The sequence below is a fragment of the Selaginella moellendorffii genome, unplaced genomic scaffold (genome assembly GCF_000143415.4).
Source record: "Selaginella moellendorffii unplaced genomic scaffold, v1.0 SELMOscaffold_9, whole genome shotgun sequence".
NCBI classification, from domain to species: Eukaryota; Viridiplantae; Streptophyta; class Lycopodiopsida; order Selaginellales; family Selaginellaceae; genus Selaginella; species Selaginella moellendorffii.
This window is the reverse complement of record NW_003314270.1, coordinates 11,533-34,775: the sequence shown is the minus strand read 5'-3', so window position 1 is coordinate 34,775 and position 23,243 is coordinate 11,533. Positions and strand designations below refer to the sequence as shown.

At 40.7% G+C, this 23,243-nt stretch overlaps 1 protein-coding gene and 1 non-coding gene across 2 annotated transcripts; one reads left to right on the top strand and one right to left on the bottom strand.

Moving 5' to 3' along the window:
* Positions 1–4,054: 4,054 nt before the first annotated feature.
* LOC112345698 lies at positions 4,055–4,162 on the top strand. The gene has a single exon (XR_002992132.1). It is a non-coding gene; the product is annotated as a U6 spliceosomal RNA (small nuclear RNA).
* A 354-nt stretch (positions 4,163–4,516) lies between these two features.
* LOC9632621 (pentatricopeptide repeat-containing protein At5g27110) lies at positions 4,517–6,814 on the bottom strand. Its single transcript, XM_024672704.1, has one exon. It carries the CDS (start codon positions 6,812–6,814, stop codon positions 4,517–4,519), a length of 2,298 nt encoding a protein of 765 aa, XP_024528472.1.
* Between the last annotated feature and the right edge of the window lie 16,429 nt (positions 6,815–23,243).

The following is a 23,243-nucleotide window of genomic DNA, read 5'->3' as shown; positions in this document are numbered from 1 at the left end:
ATTTTGTGTTGCATGTAGCAACGTTTGGTTTGCTTAATAGTAGTATTATTCCTACTTATTAATCAAATTGATAATTATAATTTATAAATACAAGATTAATTTTATTGTAGAATAAAAAAGAATATACTAGAAAATGTTTAAAAGAGAGTTTATAAATTATAAAAATGTTTATAAATTATAAATATAAGATTAATCTAAATGAATAGCAACTGTTGGATGTTAGAATATCCTAGAATATCTAAGTATATTCTAGATATATTCACTACCATCTCAGCCATAGGTTTGCTTAAGCAAACCAAAAATAGTGAGATTTTTTACCTTTAATAATATTACAAAATAAGTAATAATAAATTATTGTTTTTCAATCTTTATCTTTGATTTATATTTGGATGATAAATTTTCAACTTTGCTTGTTAAATTTCCCAATTTATTAAATCTCCCATTACAATATTCTATTTAATTTACTCAGTTTTGCCACTTTTACCACTTGGCTTTCCTAATAATACATTGTAAGAAACAGTAATTATTAATGACAACTGTTAAACTTATATATAAAATATAAAACATCATAATTAATATTCATTTTTATTTAGTTTTATATTGATTTATTTAAATAATATTTTTAAATTCTAAGTTTCATTATTAGTTTAACCTCAATATCAATGTAGTATACTTATTTTCTAGTTCTTTTTTCTTGAATACTTATAATTCAAGCTCTCTAAAATAGTTCTAAGAAAATAAATTTATCAATAAATTAACTAGCTTGTGTTAAGTTTTACTACAATTTAAATAATTTAATTTACACAACTATATTTTATTTAATTATACTTAAGTTCTAAATAATTTATAATCCTAGAAATCCTTAAGTTTAAGTAGAAAATAGTAATTTATATTTTATTTATTTAAACTTATTAATTATAACACATTGTGTTACTTGACCATATTGTTTTAGATGGTTTTCCATCTTCATATAAAATTAAGGTACAATTTAAATCTAAAACAAATATCGATGGTTTTATACAGTTAAATGTTTTACAATAAGTTCCAGTTACATATAAAGCTTTCAAATCAAATGCTGAATAAAGAACAAGATTTCCATCTTCTTGTAATCTTAATTTACAATCAAAACTTAATCCATAAGTTTTAGTATCCCATAAAACAATGTATTTGTTATAATATAAAACACCATTGCAATCTTGTTGCATTAAAAATATATATGCTTTATAAAAATGTGCTAAAAAATCACCAGCATTAAGTGTGGCTATATATAAACCTTTATATCCACTAAATAGTCTATTCTTTAAGAAGTTACAAAATTTATATAGAATTGATTGTGTATAAATATCATAAAGAGGAGTTATTGTAAGAGTATAATGGCGAATTTGATATAAAATTGCAAAAATACCAACATCATGCTGAACAATAATACTTAAGAAATATGATGCTCTAAAATTTCGAAATGATAAATAAACTTGATTAGCAACTCCTATTATTAAACGTCCAGCATCATCATTATTAATTTCACGAATATCATTGTTTAATGGACAATTCAAACCAGCAGATAGAACAACAAATAACATATCTATTGTTAATGTTGTATCCTCTGAAAACATATGAACATAAGATGTCTGAAATATAGAACCTTCTGCTGTACTTGTACCTGAAGGTAATGATGAAGCTAAAAAATGAATAAAAAAGAAAACCATGTCATTCATATTAATTTGTTTTGGAATTGCTCCATGATTTCCATAAAATTCACGATGAAATCCTTTCTGAGCATAAGTTACAGAAATTAATAAGAATATAATTATAAGAAAATATTTCATGGCACAAAATTTAATGAATATTTAACCTATAATATTTATAAATATAGTTTAAAACAAGACATTATTTATTTGACACTTGTTTACTAGCATAGGGTCTTGGGATGACCAACTAGATGCAGTGGGTATTAAGAAAGAAATAGTGGTGAAACAAGATTAACCTTCTAATATATTAATCAAAACTATTACCACCTCTCCAACTAAAGATACTAGAGTAGAAGTCTTCCAACTGGCAATACTAGGGTAGGAATTACAGCGTAAAGAAATGAATTTCCATGTTAGATAGCACCATGCCACATGGTTAATTTCTGGCAACAACTCAGCATAGCTGGCACTTCTGTATCAGGGTATGCCAAACGTGTCATAGCTTGCAAATCTTTGCAATGGTAATTTGTCTATTTTCCCTTCCTTGCCATAGCTTAGTCAGCACAATCTATTTAGGTTTCTCATGAGTCCACAAGGCCCTATTGGGTTTGCATATGGTCGTCCATTGGGAAGAGGTAGATCCTTCAGCCACAGCTCATTGGTTTGCACCCAAACTCTATTATGAATCCATAGTGCTGGTTTTTAGAGTTGCCATAGCCTTGAGGTATGCAACTAGTCTTTGAAATCTTCCATGTGGATTGATGCTGTAGGACTCTTGGTTTTAGAGATTCATGTATGTCCAGCTTAGAAGGTAAGAGTTCAAACAAAATAAACATTGTAGAAAGTAGTGGTAGTTCAAGCAGCAGGTGAAACAGTGATAGCAATGGAAACATATAGATAAACAATGCTGATACTTTATTCTCCAAGATTGCAGCCTCAAACAAATTGCTCAGGCACTTGGGACTACTAAGCAATACTTGTACAATGCCTTGGCTAAGTTTAGATGGTTTTTATCAGTGAAGTAGTGGAGTTGATGCTGCTCAAAGATTGGGGATTAAGGAATGCACATGAGGCACTGAGGGTTAATATCAGCTCCAAAGTTGGTTTGCTTTTATAATTTATATTATGGTTCTAATTAATCTTCCATGGAATATATGGGTGTATGTAATGATGGGTGCATACAATACGAGCCATTGACTCTTTTCCTGGTTAGCGCAACCTTCATTAAAGCGAAGCTGATCCAACTTACAAAGGTGAACTCGTGTAAAAACATAAATGCTTGTATGGTTATATGAAATCCATCCCATCTTTTGATTGATATAGAAAAAAGCTTGATAGATCGAACTAAAGCAGTCTTTCACCAGTAGAACTTTGCAGGGATGTCAAATAGAGAGAAGATTAAGACAGGAAAAAAAAAAAAAAAAACAAAAGCTTCACGAGGCTATAGTCATGGTTCCCACAATCTTGCAAACCAGGCACCGGGGATCCATGGCATACACCACGAGTATCCTTGATGTGTATTGATTAGACGACCCTATCGACAAGAGACACACACGAGAAAGTTGTGGTGATCTGTGTGTAGATTTGAAAACAATGGATAGCTTGTTGGAGAAGCTCCATCTGTGTTGCTGGCAGCCGCACCACTATCTCACATGGAAATTCATTCTGTAGGTAATGTAAGAAACAGCACACCATATTCATGACATTCGCAAATATCTTGTAATGTAAAGTAATCCTAGCAAGATGGAAAGCTTCTGCAGTGAACATCACTACCAGGTTTTGACCATCAATTTTTTATTTCACCATTTTAAATAGTGTTATAACAAAATGATGGTAAAATTACAAGCTGATGTTCTCACTGGAGATCTTTCTGGATTTTTTTGTTGGTCATTTCTTTCAAATTGCTATTACATTTTTTATAAGAAATTACATAGCAAAGAAGAAGCCAAATTTGAATTCCAATGATTAATAGCTGTAGATCATAGATAGAATCATGCCTTTATAACAGTGCAGTTGTGGCTAAAGTTGACGCTCCCAGATCAATGCTGGAGAGAAGCCACGAGGTACTGCCCATGCCCTGCTCTCCAAGCCTACTCCACCCGGCCGTAGAGTATATTCTTTATTCCCTGCTGCTCTTTCTCATAGGATTTTCGCGACTGTGCCAAGGAAAAGAAGAGAGGAACTCACAGTTGAGGAATTTAGTGTGCTTTATCCAACTCTCGCATGACTTTGTGATGATGTATGACTTGCGGATCTATCACTCTCCTCGCAATCGACATGCACAAAAATCTGGAAATATCTTTTAATTGACAAATTTCGACCTATTGTGGCTTGAAACCCTAACATGGTGGATGCTTTGGCACCCACTGATTTTGGAATCCAGCAGCAGTATAAAATTGGAATGATACAGAGAAGACTAGCATGGCCCCTGCACAAAGATGATACGCATAAATTGAGAAATGGTCTATCCCTATGCGATTGATCTACTCAGCCCGGCCAGGAGGTTGCGAGCTTGGATTTCTCCAGGAATTCAGTGATCACTATGTAAACAAAGTGAGAGTTCTCTAGGTAGAGGTTTCTTCTTTACTTCCGCAAGATTTTTGTGTGAAAATGACTTTATGATTCATACCCACAAAAAAAAAAAAAAAAAAAACAATTGGTAAGACACTTTCTAGATAAAATCACCAAACCTTGCAAATTTTACTATAAATCCGCAAATTATGGCAATGCATCCCCAGATGATGGTGACTTGCAACAAGTTAGATGGCCTTTCATCTCTAACGATCAATATTGGTAAAAGCACCGTAAAGTTACATGGCCTTTCATCTCTAACGATAAATATTGGTAAGAGCGACATAAGCTGAAGCATTATCAGGATTAGATCCTATTAACGTCCTGGCCATTTTGTTTCCTTGTTGTGGGTCTCCATACAATCTACAACCCCCAAGCACACTCATCCATGTAACCCTGTCTTGTGATGGCATTTGCTCCATCACACTTACTGCCTCCGCCAAATGCCCTGCTCTGCTGAGCATGTCAATCACACACCCATAGTGAGGCAAGCTCGGCCTCATCCCAAATTCCACTTCCAATCCACCAAAGTACCGGCAGCACTCCTCGATCGATCCAGCATGGCCAAGAGCTGATAGGACAGTCACGAAGATCACATCGTTCGCCTCCACTCCATCCAGCACCATCTCTCGGAAAAACCCAATCGCCTCCACACAGCGTTCGTGCTGGGCGTACGCGGACACCATCGCGCTCCACGCAAAGATATCCTTCTTGTGGATCCCATCCATGCATTCCATTGCTCGATCGAATTCCCCGTGCTTGCCATGGATCGCGACCATCGCCGCCCCCACTGCCGTGTCCGATCCATGCCCGGCTTCGAGGATTAGCGCGCAGATCTCCAGCGAAGCTGCACGATCAGCTGGAGCCGATCCATCCGAGCTCTTGGAGCACGCGTCCAGAGCCGCCACGAAGGTGATCTTTTCGGGCCCGACACCATGGAGCAGCATCTTCCGGTAGATCGCGAGTGCCTCGCCCGGTCGATCGTGCTGGGAGAGCGCCACGATCATGCTGTTCCACGAGACAGTGTCTTGGCGCTCGTCCATCCCAGAGAAGATCCGTGAAGTGTCCTCGATGGATCCACACCGGCTAAACATGCTGAGAAGCGAATTCTCCACGATGACGTCCATGGGAAGAGACGATCTTCCTCGACTGATCATCTCGCGGGCGCACGACTCCAGCAGTATTCCATCCGCGATCGAGCAGCACGATTCCAGCACCGCGACGATCGAGTAGCCGTTTGCCAGGAATCCTTCCAGGAGCATTCGCCTGAAGAAAGCCATAGCCTCTCGAGGGCGATCCTTTTGAGCGTAGGCAGCGATGATCGTCGTCCACAGCACCACGTCGTGACAATCGCGAGCTCCATGGAAAATCCGCGTGGCTTCCTCCAATCGATTGATCCTCGCGAGTGTGGGGATGAGCCCCGCAGCGATCAGAGCATCGCATTCCAGCCCACGGGATTGGATCTGTCCGTGCACAAGCTCAATCGATCGATGAGCTGTAAGAGAAGAGTGTGATTGTGAGAAAGCGTGAAGGATCTCCAAGAACGTTACCTTCGTAGGATGGATTCCATCGAGCAGCATTCGATGGAAGATCACAATTGCCTCGATTGCCTCTCCGTTTCTAGCGAGAGCCCCGATCATCGAGTTCCAGCTCACGTCGTCGCGGATCATCGCCATGGAATCAAACGCTGCCCGAGCGCACGATGTGGATCCACACTCGCCATACATGTCGATGATGGCGTTGGCAAGCATGAGAGCTCGTGATCGATCGAAGCTCCCCGTGGGCGATGATCCAGCTTCGAGAAGAAGAAGGAACCCACTCTCCTCGATCAGCCGGTGGATTCTCCTGGCCGCCTGGATCGATCCCATTCTCGAGCAAGCGTTTGCCATCGTGAGCAGCGTCACCGCGTCAGGAAGAACACCGTCAAGCAGCATCGCCGAAAAGAGCTCCAGTGCTCGCGGCAAATCCCCAGACTTGGTATTTGCGGCAATTACTGCCGTCCAGCTGATTGGATTCCTCTCCTCGATTTGCTCGAAGATCGCTTCCATTCGATTCAGGAGGCCATACTTGCCATACATGTTGAGTAGCGCGCTGGAGAGGGCGAGATCTCTGATCCAACCGCCCTGGAGCGCGAGATCGTGGACGAATTCGCCCTCGGCAGGTATCTTGGAGTGAGCTGCGGCAGTGGCAGCCGAGATGAGAGTGATCTTGTTGGGCGGAACGCCGTGGAGAAGCATCGATCGCAGCAAGGATAAAGCCGCCCGGGAATCCCCATTGCGAGAATTTGCTGCGATGAGGCAAGACCACGAGATTACATCCCACCTGTGGGCTGTTGCTTGGAAGAGATTGAGAGCTTCCTCTAGGGCTCCATCGCGGACAAGATTTTGGAGAAGCCCGTTCGCGAAAACCTCATCTTGCTGCTCGATCAATCGGCTCCTTGAGGGGATTGCGCACAGCTCCTGGGGAAAATACCGGGAGGGATTTGAGAAATCAATGCTAGCAATCGAAGCGAAGATTGGAAGCGTGTGAAGGGTGATCAATGAAGTGCTTGACATTGTTGGGCAATGTGAGTGTTTTATTGATTCCTATTTTCAACAGGGGTCTATTCTTGATTGCTTTCTTTATTTTTTCATTTTTACTTGGAGGTAATGTTCAAATGAGGGGGCAATATTGGTTTTATGATCTCACAGTTGAGTATCAAGTGATTCAAACCTAGAACCAAGGGTTCTTATGCAGACCTCGAAGTGCTGCCACTGAGCCAAGATGACTGCCAATGGCCTAAATGTTCATGCTACTCACACGCACGCTATAGTGCAGCAAAAGACGCAGGGACAGCCACCTACAGCTGGACCTTTAGCCTCAGTCCACAATCAAGATCACTCACTGCTTGGTACTTGGTACAATTTCCCCCCTATAGCTCTTGGCACAAAGATGATCTTGAGATAAAAAGCTCCACAGCAGCCAAGAGTGGAATTAAGATCCACTTAATTAATGAGTGTCCTTGGATGGAACAATAAGTGCATCCAAGTGGGTAGGGATGTCAGAGCACATGAACTCCCAAAGGTCCTTCATCATTACTTAGCAAAAAGTGTTCTATGTTTATCATGTGAATTGAATAATTAATGGTCAATATAAATGAGTGATCTATTGTGGAATTCTTCCTTTTATGTTTATTGACAATTCTTCATTACTCTAAGTACAAAGAACACACAAAAGAAAAGAAAATAATCAAACTGACCTTTTAGAGTCTTATGCTACACCTAAAAAGCCCCCACTCAAAGAGTGGCTCATTGCCTTCTAATGTTAAATATTGTCTTCCCTAGAGTTGCAATTGAAAGAATCGAGGACAATCAAAATCATCACCTAATTTAGCACCATAGCATATTTCTTTGTCACTATGCTGTTGTTCAGGAAGCTTTAGATTTGTAAGTTAATTTCTTTTCATGAAAAATCAGATGTTTTGGGCCTTAACTTTTCCTAGGTGTTTATAGTTAAAAGAAACATCAAAAGGCAAATAAAATAATAGAACATACTATCAATGTTATGTGCACCATTGAAATTTAAGTCTATTGCAATTTTATGACCATGAGATTTCTATAAAACAAACTATATTGCAAATAGAAACTATTAGATACCAGGAATGCTATCCATTGTTTGTTGATGATGCAAGGAAGACTCTAAAGTTGTTTTCATTGAAATTGCCTCTGGAAGTAAATTTAATTTTATTGGATCTATATTTAGGCAAGGTAAGTGTCTATAAAAACCTTATCTTCAGGTACATTATATTGATGTATTGTCAATGCAATTGCCATATCTTTAGGTATGCTACATAGTAATATCTATAGAGACCCAAAAGTTAAAAGCAATACCAAAATAAACAAAATAATGTCAAGTGTGCAATTTTTGTAATTCTAAATCTACCATTAGGTTGTTGTTAAAAACAAAAAAAAGGACATATTAAATATCAGGAATGCCATTATGCTTACTAATATTGATATTGTTTCCAATCAATCCTTCTTTAACATGAGTAGGAGATGTTTTTCCAAGCTATGTAGTTACTCTAACATTGTGTGATAAAAAAACTTTTTTGTAACATACTTAGCTGTAGATTTAAAAACTTATCCTCTAGGCTTTGATATATTATATGAGATTTATTGTTGCCTACCTCTTGAATATATGATAAAGTAGAGAGATAGTCAATTGCATTGCCACTTGAGAACAAAAGTGTGCAATCTATGCTTTGAGAAGGGACAAAAGCCAAAGAGGAACTTTATGAATTGAATGTTCAATACATGATCAACATATAATATGAAACCAATGCATATATAAATTCTAACACATTGCATAGAAATACCCGAAATGATGCTAATATGGTATTGGTAGAAGTATAATATTATACCAAAAAAACTAATAAATTTATATTTTACATTTTACACTAAAATAATAATGTCAAATATCCTATATAGAATTTCAAATACTATACTTGGAAGTGTGCAAACCTTTCATTCTTTCAATGGTGTTTTTCTTTGACAACCACTTCCCCATGGAATCAAGTCCACTTTATATGCCTAGTGGCAATTGTGTGCACACCATGCATCACTCACACAACACAAGAGTTTGGTTATAGAGTCTACAGTGAGATTCTTCTCTTCGAGGGGAGTGAGAGTTTGATTTTTTGGCAGAAATTATGGTCTAAGCAACACTTGTCCTCACTCCCTTATAGCTGTGAAGTTTGCATAAAAAGATATAAGTGAGTAGCTTCTATTAATGAAACTTAACAAAGTAAATCTATAGCAAAAAATACATATTACATATATATTTGATCTATCTTCTTGAATGTTTATAGAACTTAAAACTATATATGATACAATACCTCCTTTTATCCATTTTATCCATTTTATGCACACACATTTGTGATATAAGCTGTGTCGGGGAGAAAATCTCCCTGAGAGGTGGCTACTCACCTCAACACTTGGTGTTGAATTATGATCGGCTACTAAGATCCAAAAGGGGGAAATTGTGCATTGCAACAAGTGATTTTGATTCCTAAGATAAAAATTTAACCCTAATCACCATCATCTAGGCACTTGTGGCCAAAAGTGGAATTAAGAACAGTAACCCCCTCTAGATTTCATGCTCTATGTCAAAGAGAAAGAGCCACTTGGAAAAATAAATGGCTGGGCATATCATTGGGTGTTTAGCTCACTTGCTCCACCATGTTGCTCATGCTAGCCATGATTTGATCAAGAAATAAAGCACTACATTGCACATATGGTATAGTTGTCAATTGGCCATCATATTTACTGTCTATTGGCCACCAAAATATCCACCTAATTTTTACTAAAAGCATGTCTTTCGAGGTTGTCCCAAAGTCTGAGATCCAACTGCTGCTATCTTAATTTTTATATATATAAATTACTTTTAGTTTAATGAGATAGCTTGATTGCCATACATTTGATCCATCTTGATAAAGAAAATGAATAACTTAATTATTTTGAAAATGCTTTAATTGCTTGAGCCACTGTAACACAGATGAGGGATTTACCTCAACTTAGTAACAAAGTTGTGACAATGTCATGATTTTATTCTTTCTACAATGAATTAAGTGTGGGTAAAGTGGTATTCTAATAAAATTTATTGATATAGCCACACATTGCATTTCCAACATGTAAAGTTGTTATTAGAGTATTTGGACAAGTATAATATTGATAAACTGAGATGGCAATGAAAGTGAGTAAGCTCGTCCCCTTGTTCTTAAACTTGTAAGCAACAAAAAAGAACAATTTAAGAGATGATCCATTAAGGTTTAAATATAAAAAGAAAGTGTCCATAAATAAAAATATAGTTAAACATCTTTGAGTTTAAATAATATTAAGGTGGGTGACTTTTCAAAAAGTCCAAATTCAAGAACTTACATTTGGTATTAAGTTTTAAATCTAACTCTATTAGCTAACTAGGGGAATAACCATATGTTGAGATTAATATCTAACGGTCCAACCAATGAAGCAAACCACATATTGAGATTAAGATCTACCAGTCCAACTAAGCATGGTAAATTATAAGTAATGAAGAAAACAATTTAAATTTCATCCTCTTCCACTTGGTAAAAATGGTCCTCTCTACTCCTTTAGCTTTGTGCTCTAAACATAGCATGCTTATCAATATGGTTTTCAATTTCAAACTAGTTGAAAAATAAGATTTTTGAAATGGGTCTACATTACATAAAAATAAACTTGTTATAGCCTACAGCTAATTTGACACCATGAAATGGATATTTGACACCATGAAATGGATATTTACCAATTGGTCTCAATCCTGGAAATGCCACATGGATCTTATATCTCCAATTGAACCTCCAACAAACAATTGACCTATTGCTAGAGTGGCTTGTTCATCTGCCCAGCAAAAAACTCAAACCCACCACTCTTACCAATCCTTCTCCAGCTGTAGTCTCTAAGATTCATAGCCTAGCCTTCATCTCTAGTGAGCTAATCTCTAACTTGCAGCCTCCAACAAAAAGGCCCAGCTACTGCTACTACTTTTCTATATCTCCAAAATCTTAAAGACTTTGGGGGCTCATGATTTTCCTGCATGGCAAACAAACTATTTTAACCTCATATGTGCGGGACAAAATTTGGACCACATACCTTTGGAGATCTTGTGGACTTGGAATTCCTTGAGTGTAGTACAAGTATGCAGGCAACGCTTGTTTAATCTTACAGCTCAATTGGCTCCAATATGGCACTCATGTTGATACTCATTGAGTTTCTGCACTCCAGTTGGGTTCAAGGACTTGGTCACTACTGTCTTCCATAGCCGCCAGAATAAACATGAATCCTGAGTGATTTGAGGAAGTTTTCTGTGAAACTAGCAGATTGATGGCTGGCAGTCACTTGAAGTTGCGTTGGTGAATATTTGTTGTAGACTTTGCATGTCTCAACCATCTAAAGCATTTCTTGTGGTAGGGCATATTACAGAGTTCAACAACATACACCCTCATCCTAAAAGGATTTTTTTTTGTTAATTGTTAATAAATAACATGAAACCACCTACCTTGTATGGATAGATCAAGTCTAAATGCAATGCAACTCCAGTACCCAATGGTTCAACAAGCTCCAAAAAGACTAAGCATTTCTGAGTAACATGCAAATACAGCTTCTCTAAAGTGGCTTGCAATAAACCAGGCAAAACTGGCACTGTTAAGAAGGAATGTAATCAATCTTGTATAAAAACCATACTGGCAAAGGCACCCTTTGAGAAGTTTGCAAGATCGCACAATGCATAGAAGTTCACCCACCCCCAAAATGGCACTCATATTGAGAATCACTGAGTTTCTACACTCCTGCAGCTTGTTGCCAAAGAGCAAGGAGAACAGCTTCCGTTTGGGCCTAAGGACTTTAAGCAAACCACTTAAAGTCTAGGTCACTTTTTACAGTAACCTTGATCGTCCTGTCATATATGTTTGTCTCCATATGCAAAACGCAAGGCAGCCCTCTGATTCCCAGATAAACCCGCTCATCATACCTGTAGAAACTCAATATGCTAAAGGGCACATTAAGTTTTTAGTACCAGTTTACTTATCATCCTATAGTTTACTTACCATCCTCTAGTCTCTGGAGAGCAAAACACCTGCTCAATTATCCATGAGGGGAACAGCCAAGATCAACTAAAAAAAATTCATAATTTGAAAATCATTAGTACGCACTCTCTGAAAAGTGTCGTCAAATTTCTGTCTCACACTAACAGTTGAAGAACTACTCCAACAATATCTAGCATAAAGAGCACTAAGATTTTATTCCAAAAATCAGAGCACGTAAGTTACCAAAAAGCTCCTTCTTGTTGACATAAGCACCAAGTAGTCATAATCTTCTCCATGTGATCGAAAAGCAGGGGAAAAAAAGAATAGAATCCCCGCTGCTTGCTCTGTCTACTCCAGCAGTATCTAGCAGAAAGAGCACTAAGATTTTGTTCCAAAAATCAGAGCAAGTTACCAAAAAGATCCAGAAGCACCACCAAGTAATCATAATCTTCTTCATGCAAATCAAAAAGAAGGGGGAAAAAAAGAATAGAATCCCTGCTGTTTACTCCATCTACAGACCGCAGGGTGCTTGCATATCGGCACCATAGATTATGATTTTTCATCGTCATTCACAGCATCGTTCCAGGATTCTCTGAAAACTAGGGGGCTCAAAGAATTGCATTGACGCACGTTTGCAGAATTGAAGAAAGCATCACATACTTGCTCTAGGTATAGCAAGCGCCTGCCTGATCGATCAGGAGCCAGTGCCATGCTGGCTCAAAACCAATGCACTTGAACAAATAATCCCTCAACTGCATGTAGAAATCATTCTAGGCACTGACTCTCACAACACTTTTCATCCTCGTCCAAGCCCTTGGATCTAAAGATTGACAGCCAAATGATCGTGATTTTGGTCTTATTCGACGGCCCAGATCTCACGATCTGACGGCCCACATGGCTTTTATAATATAGACTAGTTAGTGCCTAGCATATGCTGCCTAATTAACAAACACTATTTTGATTATCATAGTTTGATTACATTGAAAATTAAATTAAAATAGTATCAAAACAACATATATATTTCAAGAATTGAAAAAATAATTATAAGCATATGTTTTTTATAGAAACTTATCAAATTCCTTAAAGGGAATTATAAGATCTAAGTAACATAGTAAATCTCCACTGCAAAAGGTTGAATGTGAATGCTGATCAACACTATGTATGTTACATGTGTCATAATACTTTCTTCTCTTGCCCCAAGCAATTGGCCACCTCCTATTGCCTAAGAGCGACATTAGCATCATTATTTGTGGTTATTTGAGGCCAGGTGGGTGTTTGAGAAAAACCCAGTGAAGAATCTTGTCAGCTAGAATATTGTTATTGCAGCAATTGCTGCGGCTGGGGATCTGGAGGAGGCATGGCAATTGTTTGATGGGATGCCTTTCTACAGTCTTGTGTCATGGATAATGACAATCACTGCATATATGGATTGCAGAATGGTTGATGAAATGAAAATTTTGTTTCTTGTGCTGACATACAAAGATGTCATCTGCTGGAATATAATGCTTTTGTGCTATGCCCAAAACTGGCATCTGGAGGAAGCCATTGCCCTCTTCAATGAGATGAGTGAGATGTTTCGTTGTAGACAAAGATGATATTAGTTTTGGCTTCAAGAAATGATTTAGAAAATGTGAAGGATCTATTTGAGTCTATGCCATTATGAACTGTAGCTGCTTGGAACTCTATGATTATAGCAAATGCCGAGAATGGGCAAATTGCAAAGGTGGCCATTGTGTTCTTTGAGATGCCCGAGTGGGACTGCTGCTCGTGGAACAGCCTCCTAGGCACGATCACGGAGTCTGGAGGATCAACTATGCAATCATGATGTTTCAGAGAATCGCTTTCAGAGATACAGTTTCATGGAACCTAATGATCGCGGCAATGGGTTCTCGTGGCTATCTGTGAGGTGCAAGCTCTCTTCGCCATGATGCCGTAGAGAAACGCTGTCTCCTGGATCACAATGATCAGAGCTTATGCACAGTAGGGACTGGCTGTGGACGCAAAGATCATGTTTGATTCCATGGAGTCTCATGACATGGTCACGTGGAACTCACTCCTGGCAGCCTACCTAGCGAGTGATCGAGTGGGTGATGCTAGAAAAGTGTTTAATTCCATGCCTGATTGAGACAAGTGTCATGGACGTCGATGATCTCCACCCACTCTGCATGGCTCTGGATCTGCTGCTGGTGCCTGTTCCCACAGGGATTGCTGTGGCAATTGAGCAGGAGATCTATGAGTGGGAGACTTGGGAGCCACAGCTTCACTGGCCATTTACTCGAGCACATCGCTCTCCTCGGGGCCAGATGCATGCTCTTCGATTCCATGCTGCAGTGCGTCATGGTGGCATGGAACGCGATCATCTCTGGCTACACAAGGAGTAGCAATCTCAATGAGGTGCAGCTCCTCTTTGGTCAGATGCCCCATCGCAACCCCATGATGATCAATGCCATGGTTGCAGCACTTGCATTTGGTGGCAGGATCCAGTAGGCCAAGCTCCTCTTTGATCGATTCACATTGCCCAACTCCGCGATCTCCATGCTCAAGGACTAGAGGCCTATGCCCAGTCTGGGAGGATCAAGGAAGCCAAGGTGCTGTTTGATTGCTTGAGCCTGGAGAATTGGGACTTGAGAGCGATCATCAATGTGTGCCTGGATCGTGGATGCCGTGGAGGTGTGGCGGATCTTCTCCCAAATTGCCTATCCCAATGCCGCAAGCTACAATGCCATGATTGCAGCATTGGCCTCGAATGGGCATTTGCGCAAGGCAAAGATCCTTCTCTCTAGGGCAAGAGAGAGCAATGCAGTATCCTGCGGCCATCATCCCGCGATTGCAATCTTCTCGCCATGCCAGATCCAAATCTAGTCTCCTAGACAGCAGTGATCACTGGCATTGCCCACAATCCTGGATTGCATTGATCGGTGCTGGATCTCTTCCGCGAGCTCCAGCAGGAGGGCTGGAACTCCAGTGAGATTTGCTACAGAACACATGTATGTAACATGTGCCGCAGTGCCTCTTCTCTTGCCCTCCCATTGACTGGGAGCAAACATTGGCAAGATTATTCGCTAAGACATGGTTAAAGAAATGACCCTTTTACAATTACCCCCCATTGGACGGTTGCCATTGGTTGGATCCGGTGGCCCAGAAAGTTCGGCACTCCCTCATTATTGTAGATGGTAAGACTTAACATTAAATAATATTAAAGAAACATTATTTTCTTATATATTAACCAATGCTCCCCTTTTTTTTCACTTTGGAGCAATCTTTACACTTAAAACCATGGTCACATGTAAACAGACCAAGATGCATTCCATGGTTACCTCCGGGGCCAATTGAAGAGAAACTATGCACAGTTAGTGAGCAATGGATATGCCTTGCTGCGAAGAAACTCCTAAAGCAAACAGAGCCAAGTTAACAGTTCTCCAAATCTAAGACAAATGAAAAGTGGAAAGATGGCAACCTTGTCCAGAGAGAATCAATAGTGCTCCCATAAATGCAAGCATAACCAAGCTCCACCCATGAGAAAGAGACCAATTGGTGCTGTTTGCACTATATATCTGCATTGTGATGCATAACCCAGCCTCTCATGTTGTAATTCACTTGAAGTTTATATCACTCCTTGCTTAGTTTATGCCAATAAACAACTCATTCATACCTTTGCCATGTGACTACCATTGATTGCCATTGCAGACATGAAATCAAACAGTGGCTTGTGACACTCAGTGAGATTGCACACCTTGGCTGGCCAATAGTTCATCTTGAGATTGATGTTTAGATGTGGAACGCATTTGCAAAACGAAAAGAAAGACTAAGTGAAGCTTGCAAAAAGTGTCAAACTTGATCTACTTGTTTCACCACCATGCAAGCTTCAAGTCCTTGTTCTAGATACCTTGGAGGTTGGTAATAAAAGTTCTAGGTCTCAAAGAAGATACAAGTAAATATTATCCAAATTGGAAGAGCATGCAACTGAAATTTCTCTCATTTTCTTGTTGATCCATAGTGAGACCTAGTGGAAGAGAGCTTGGTAATCTTTCAAGTGAGTAGCATAGAGTTTCTAGTACAATAAAGCTTCCACCAACTTCAGTGTCATCAGAGATGTTGCAATGAAAAGTTGACTCTTTAAAGGACTGTCGAAGGAAGAACTCACCAGTAGCACAAGCATCGCCCAGTCCCAGCTCTAAAAGGGAATGCTCAAGGTCATCTATTCTATTAAATTGCCATACATACTTTTGAAGTATCCAAGTTATTTTCTTTGGTTTAACTAAATATCGTAAGGATTCCCAACACTAGTAAGTGGAAGGCAACAACATAAGTTTCTCATCACCATATTTGACTAAATGACAAGTTAGAATTTCTTATGACCAATTTTTCAAGTAATTTGGATAGAGATTGATAAAAGGTCTAATAATATTAACTTTCTATTGTCATGGGAGTAAAAGAAGAATATCTGAAAAAGACTTGCTAACAAGTAACTTTTGACTCATTTTTTTATGGGCTTATAATGGTTTTACTAACACGACAAAAATACATCAATTTACAAATAGAAGATTATAGGAATTAGGCATAAAAAAATCCAACTCAAATATGGATTGAATGGTTGAGGGTGTGAAGAATAATTGATCACACTATAGTCTAATTGAATAATCATATACTGTATGAGCTTTAGAAAATGGTTTAGGAAAGTTTATAATTTATAAACTTTTCTATAAGACTCATCTAAATGAATAAATATCCTAGAATATTCAAGTATATCTACTACCACCTCAATTTACTTAAGCAAACAAAATTATAAATAGCAAATCTCTACTCTATTCCTATTAATTGATCTGCAAAAACACAAAAACCGTCTGCAACGAATTATTATTTATAGTACCGATTAAATTCTCATATAATAGCAGCTCATCATTCTTGCATATCTCATGACCCATAAGCTCCTAGGATATGGAGCTAGCAAATAAAGATATATTTCAAGGACCGCTCAATGCTGTCTCTTGTTTTCCGGAGGAAAGTTTGGTCCATGCATGGCCACAAGAAGTGGAATAGGCATAAAAGAACGTCTTTGTGCACCTTATATGAAACTCCCTCGTCCATACATACTGTTATTTCATTCATTTGAGCATTGAAATTTAAGACAGTCAGGCAGTGGTGTGTCTGTGAGAGCAAACAACATCTTGAGGCCAGTGTGCAGATCTTGTGGAGGGTAGCCGAAGGTGCCAAAAGGAGAAGCTCCACACTCAATCAGTACACAGCAAGTCACTGGTTCGTAAAATCCGCACGCACGGCCAAGGGCTGTGTTCACAGGATTCACTTTGACGTCGATCATGTTCCGCTCTTGGCAAGCACGAGCCACTAGCCGAACCACCTCCGGAGGCTGCTCGTCCATGCTCACGACGAGCTTCAAGGCAGAGCGCCCTTTGCCATCCTGCAGTGTTGGATCCGCACCAGCTTTCAGTAGAAGCTGCAGCCTCTCCATACAATTCCGTCCATATAGCGCATTGTTGAGGGCTAGAATACCTTGGTAGGCCTTGTTCGGCGACAAGCCGAGTTGCAAGAGCATCTTCAGCAGTTCCAGATTTTCTGTTTCGCACAACTCCTTGGGTGCCAAGCTTTTAAGGTGGGCCTGGGACTTGCCGTTATCATCCAAGGCATCCACTACAGTTTGCGTGCAATGAACGACTGTGTAGACTCCACTTTTTGCTGAAACAAAGAGGAAACATTGTTACCATGCTTTTGACAAGGGAAGAGGAATACCTTGGACCGTGGCGTTGGCACCATTGTCTACAAGAAACTTGATCAAGGTGAGATCAGGAACCTGGCACTGCAAAGCAGCCAGCAGTGGAGTGTTGCCATGAACAGGGTCGACAAAGTCAAGATAATCCAGCAGAACCACGATCTCATAGGCTCCTTGTGTCCCCTCATTGAAGTTCGTAGTTCATCCGTTTTAGCTGCCAGCAGCGCTGGATCTAATTGTAGAGGACCTGCCCAGAGACGACCCAGGAAGTGTGAAGGATAAAACCTCATGCCACTCAACCGCCAAGAGTAAGCTGTTATATCTATGAACCCGGGAGCTTCAAGCCTGTCCATCTTCAGTGTGCCCTGCCTATCCAAGTATGCCACCTGAACAACTGAGCCCGGCACCACCAGCCCGAGCGTGACAGCTTTTGTGAGCTTCGCTAGCTGGGTAACCCCGCGTTTGGCATCCTCTTCGACCTCGTAAAACTGGAGAACCACGAGAATATCAACACCCTCGAGAGCCATCTTGCCAGAAGGGATCTGCTGGAAGATTGTTGACGTCAATAGCTGGGATAACAAGGGACATGCACCTCTTTATCATGTTCGAACCTCAACGGATTGGAATCGTCCAGGTGCTGTTGAAGGCTGGGGCCAACCCAACGCGTGCTAGCCGTAATGGGGAATGCCTGATTATAATGGCTGTTGAGAACGATGACCCTGCGGCCTTGGAACTTCTCGTAAGGGCATGCTATGATAGGTTCCTCAACCTCAATGTGAAGTATAAAGGAAGGACTGCATTGGCTCATGCTGTCTTCGAGAAGCATCTATGTTAAACTCTTTACCCAAAGTAGTTTGAGGAATTGGTTTTTGTATATGCACTTGGCTAAAAGAGCATAAGAAAGAATTTGTAAGTGTTTTGTAAGTCATACTTGATTTAATTGGAGAAACTCATTTGTTGCTTCGCACTTGCTAGTGTGGGGAACCTTTACAATATTGAGCTTGATTTTTCAATACTTGTTAAGTGATAGTTTATTGTAGTATCATACCCTATATATTGGTAACTAAAAGGAACAACTCACGAAAAAGGTTAAGTATAAAGGTTTAAATATATAGAGAAAGAACCCATAAATAAAAGCACACCACCTTTTTTAATTGGTTAATAGTCTTTGGATATTTAGGGTTAAGTATCATTAGGTTTGAATAGTACTAGACTAAGTGACCTCTTAGGAAATCCAAATTCAAAAGCTTACAACTAAATTATGAATCTAGATGTGGAAACAACACTATTGTGTTCAAGACATGTTCAAGACAATCTCTACAATTTATAAATATGCCCAACTAACAAATCTAGACACTTTCTATAAATAGCTAATAAGATTGGATAGCTTACAATAATGCCATTTAATATTTAATAAGTTTTTGTGATTATCCTAAAAACTAACTCTTGATATAGAGTGAAAGCCCAATGTTGGGGGGGGTTCCAAATGTATAGTAGGGATGGTGGGTATGTTTGGCATAGCTAACTAACTTGAGGTATAATTTAGCTCCTCATGTATTTATCTTTGTTTTATATTTGACTTAAGGTATAATCTCAATTTTCATACTATGCTAATTGGTGGAGTACCCATATCCTCATATTAAGCTACCAATATGTTAAAATAACACCAAACTTCATTTAACTTTGTTTTGCATTATACATTTAAAAATCGTTCCATACTTTAATTCCTTCACTCTTTGATTAAATGCTCAAGAGTTTAGCTCTATCCCTTTATTTAGAGGCCCAAGGTGTCAGGAATCCCCCAATTCTTGCTACATTCCTGACTCTCACCGGATTCCTAACCTGCAGACCATATTCCTGACTCTCGAGACACTTCCCTATTCCTGACTCTCGAGACACTTCCCTATTCCTGATTCTCGAGACTCTTCCCTATTCCTGACTCTCTGATTTCCTGTACGATTCTTGAGTCTCAAGCCAGATTCCTGATGATGATGTGGCACCTCCTCGACCTCAGCTATATTTAGGCTGTCCTCGATCTAAGAGTGGTGGAGCTTCATCAACCTATAGTATATATAGGTTAGCCTTGTTCCATTTCTCCACAATCTGAATCAACACCAGTCTAAGGCCTTTTCTTTGTTATTCACTAGCTTTTCTCTTTGTCTTTTGCATTTTCTAGTCTTGATCTTGTTGGGGGTCTTGACAGTTTGATTCAGATTATGCTTTTTCGTTTTTTGCTTTAGCTTGTTTTGATTGTTTGATTGCCTTTGCCTTTTTTCCCTCTTTTTTCTTTCTTCTTTTCCAATGGAGTCTCCATGCCATCTTGATTTCTTTGCTGAAGTCCTTGCAAAAATCCAGTCTGAGAATACTGAGCTGAAGGCGACCCTTCTTTGCATGCAGCAGGAGCTTACTTCACTTTCGGCTCAAGGATCCAGCAAAGTTCCTGAACCGAAGGTGAGTTTCCCGGCAAAATTTTCAGGGAAGCGTTCGGAGCTTCGAGGATTCCTGAACCAGATGGAGCTTATCTTCGCACTTCAACATCGGCGGTACCCCACTCCCGAGTCTCAAATTGGTGCGATTGGGACGTTGCTCAAAGGTGCAGCTTTGTCATGGTTTTCTCCTCTCCTGGAGAAGAGCATGGAAGGGGTCATGGTTCCGGAGCTGATGGATCTTCAATTGTTCAAAGAGAAGCTCGAAGCATGTTTTGGCGAGACGTATCAGGTTCGGGCTGCCACCACAAAGATGAGACGTCTTTCTCAAGGGTCTTGTCCTGCCTCGATCTATGCTGCAGAGTTCCAACTCCTTGCCTTGGACACTCAGTGGGATGAGTGGGCCCTGATTGATCAATTTCGTTTTGGCCTCAACAACGGTGTCAAGGATTTGTTGCTCACCATGGAGGATCCCACGGACTTGTCGGACACCATTAACAAAGCTGCTTGATGCGACAATCGTCTCTTTGAACGTCGTCATGAAAGTCGCCGTGCCGCCGTTTTCCCGTCCCAGACTCAGAAATCCTAGCTTGAGTCTTCAGGGCATACTCCTGAACCTACAGCTCTGGTGCTGATGGATATTTCTGGTACTCCCCGACTCATTAGAGGGAAGTTGAGTCCTGCTGAGAAGCAATGTCGAATATCTCATAATCTTTGCCTCTACTGTGCTAATCCTAATCACAAAGCAGCTGTGTGTCCCAAGAAGCCTCCCCGACTGCTCGAGTTCACTCTGCCTCAAAGTCCACCTCTATTGCAGTCGGGAAACGACCCTGTCCAAATAGAGTAGGAGCTGTCTATTTGGACTCCCCGAATAAAAATCACTTCTCTTCTTTATCAAGCTCCTCACCACCTTTCATCAAAGCCACCACCAATTCCCGCAACTTCCGCATCCCATGTCTCCTTTCTTTCACCGGACAATCAGGACTCAAGGCTCTGGCGCTACTGGACTCAGGTGCAACTTCCTGCTTCATGGACACGGACTTTGCTGCCCGACATCACGTTCCTCTTTCTCCTACCATACGGGATCTGCGGGTTGAAGGTATTGGCGGGTATTTTGTGTCTCCCTCTTCTGGACTTAGGAAAACGTTGCCCGTTCGAGTACACATCGGCTCCACCATCACCGATATTGCCTTCAACATCATCAACAGCAAGTCCTCCTCTGTGGTGCTTGGCCTCCCTTGGTTCCAACTACATCAGCCTCAGATCTGTTGGAAGGAATTAAAGCTCGTCTCTCCCACATCACCATCTTCCATGGCTTCCCCTGCTATTCATCAAGTCCGAATTAGAAAAAGTTCCCTAAACTCAAATCGGGGATCTATTCCTGACTCTACGAAGTTTTCACCCTCTTCTTTTTCCTCTCTTCCATCTTACACTGGACAATATCCTCGTCTCATCATTCCATTTAGTCGTACGCCTTCTCCTATCTCCACAATCACTATGAAAGAACTCCTTCATGAAGAACCTCTTTTCCTTTTTGCTTTGCATGTTTCTCCTGTCAGTCTTCCTGAGAAGTATCATGATTTTGGGGATGTGTTTGACAAGAAAAAGGCTAGGGTCTTGCCTGTTCATCGGCCTTATGACTATCCCATTGATTTACAGGAAGGAGCGTCACCTCCGTGGGGGCCTATCTATGGGTTATCCCCGTCCGAGCTTCAGGCCCTCAAAGAGTACGTGGATCAGAACCTTGCCTCAGGGTACATTCAGCATTCACAGTCCTCAACTGGAGCACCTGTCTTCTTTGTCAAGAAGAAGGACGGGAGTTTGCGGCTAGTTATCGACTACCGAGGTTTGAACAAGGTGACTGTTCGGAACCGTTATCCGCTGCCCCTGATCTCGGACCTGTTGGAACGCCTCGGCGGTGCCCGCTTCTTCACCAAGATCGACCTTCGTGGAGCATACAACCTGATCCGGATCCGGCCTAGTGATGAATGAAAGACTGCGTTCTGAACCCGCTATGGCCACTTCGAGTACACTGTCATGCCATTTGGCTTGACAAATGCTCTAGCAGTTTTTCAACACATGGCAAACGACATCTTTCGGGAGTTTCTTGATCAGATGGTGATCGTCTACCTCGATGACATCCTCATCTACTCAAAAACTCAGGAGGAGCACGACGAACATGTACGTAAGGTGTTGGCAAAGTTGCGAGAACACGGCCTATAGCGAAGCTTGAGAAATGTTCCTTCAATCAGCAGTCTGTGGAGTTCCTTGGGTACATTGTCACTCCTGAGGGTATCACGATGGATCCTGCCAAAGTCAAGACTATTCTCGAATGGGAGCTTCCCCAAACAATGTTGGACGTTCAGGTTTTCCTTAGCTTCGCCAACTTCTATCGCAAATTCATTGATCACTACTCTGACATTGTCCTTCCTCTCACGCATCTCACTCGCAAGGATGTTCCCTTCTCTTGGTCTGCTGCTGCCCAGCAGGCCTTCGACACACTCAAGGCGGCCTTCAGTTCTGCTCTCGTCTTGATCCACGCTGATCCCTCACAACCTTTCTTCATCGAGGCTGACGCCTCCGACTTTGCCATTGGTGCTGTGCTGTCTCAACTCAGAGCGGATCAAGAACTTCATCCGGTCACTTTCCATTCTCGGAAATTCCAGCCGGCGGAGATCAATTACGAAATCCATGACAAGGAGCTCCTTGCCATTGTGGATTCCTTTGGAGAGTGGCGTCGTTTCTTGGAGGGGGCAGGCCATGAAACAACGGTCTGGACGGATTACAAAAATCTTGAGTACTTTGCCACTTCCCGAGTTTTGAGCCGTCGTCAAGCAAGGTGGGCACAATTCCTGAGTCAATTTGACTTTGTTATCAAGTACAAACCTGGAAAGCTTCAAGGCCTTTCTGATGCTCTTTCAAGGTGCTCCTATCTCAGTCTCAGGCTTGATAATCCTGCCTTCAATCAACAAGATCAAGTTATCCTCGGTCCTGATCGGCTTCAAGTTATGGCAATTTCCCTGGCCCCTCAAGACTCCTCCTTGATGGATGCGATCAGAAACAATCTTCAATCTGATGATCTCGCCAACGACATTTTCCTCCATCTTCAGGCTGGACACCCAGTGACTCCCGACTGCTGGCGATTTGATGAGATGGCTTATTGTACCGTGGGGAGCAGATTTACGTTCCTGAAGGTGATGCTCGAAGTTTGGTTCTGATGGCGTGCCACGATAGCCCGATTGCTGGTCACT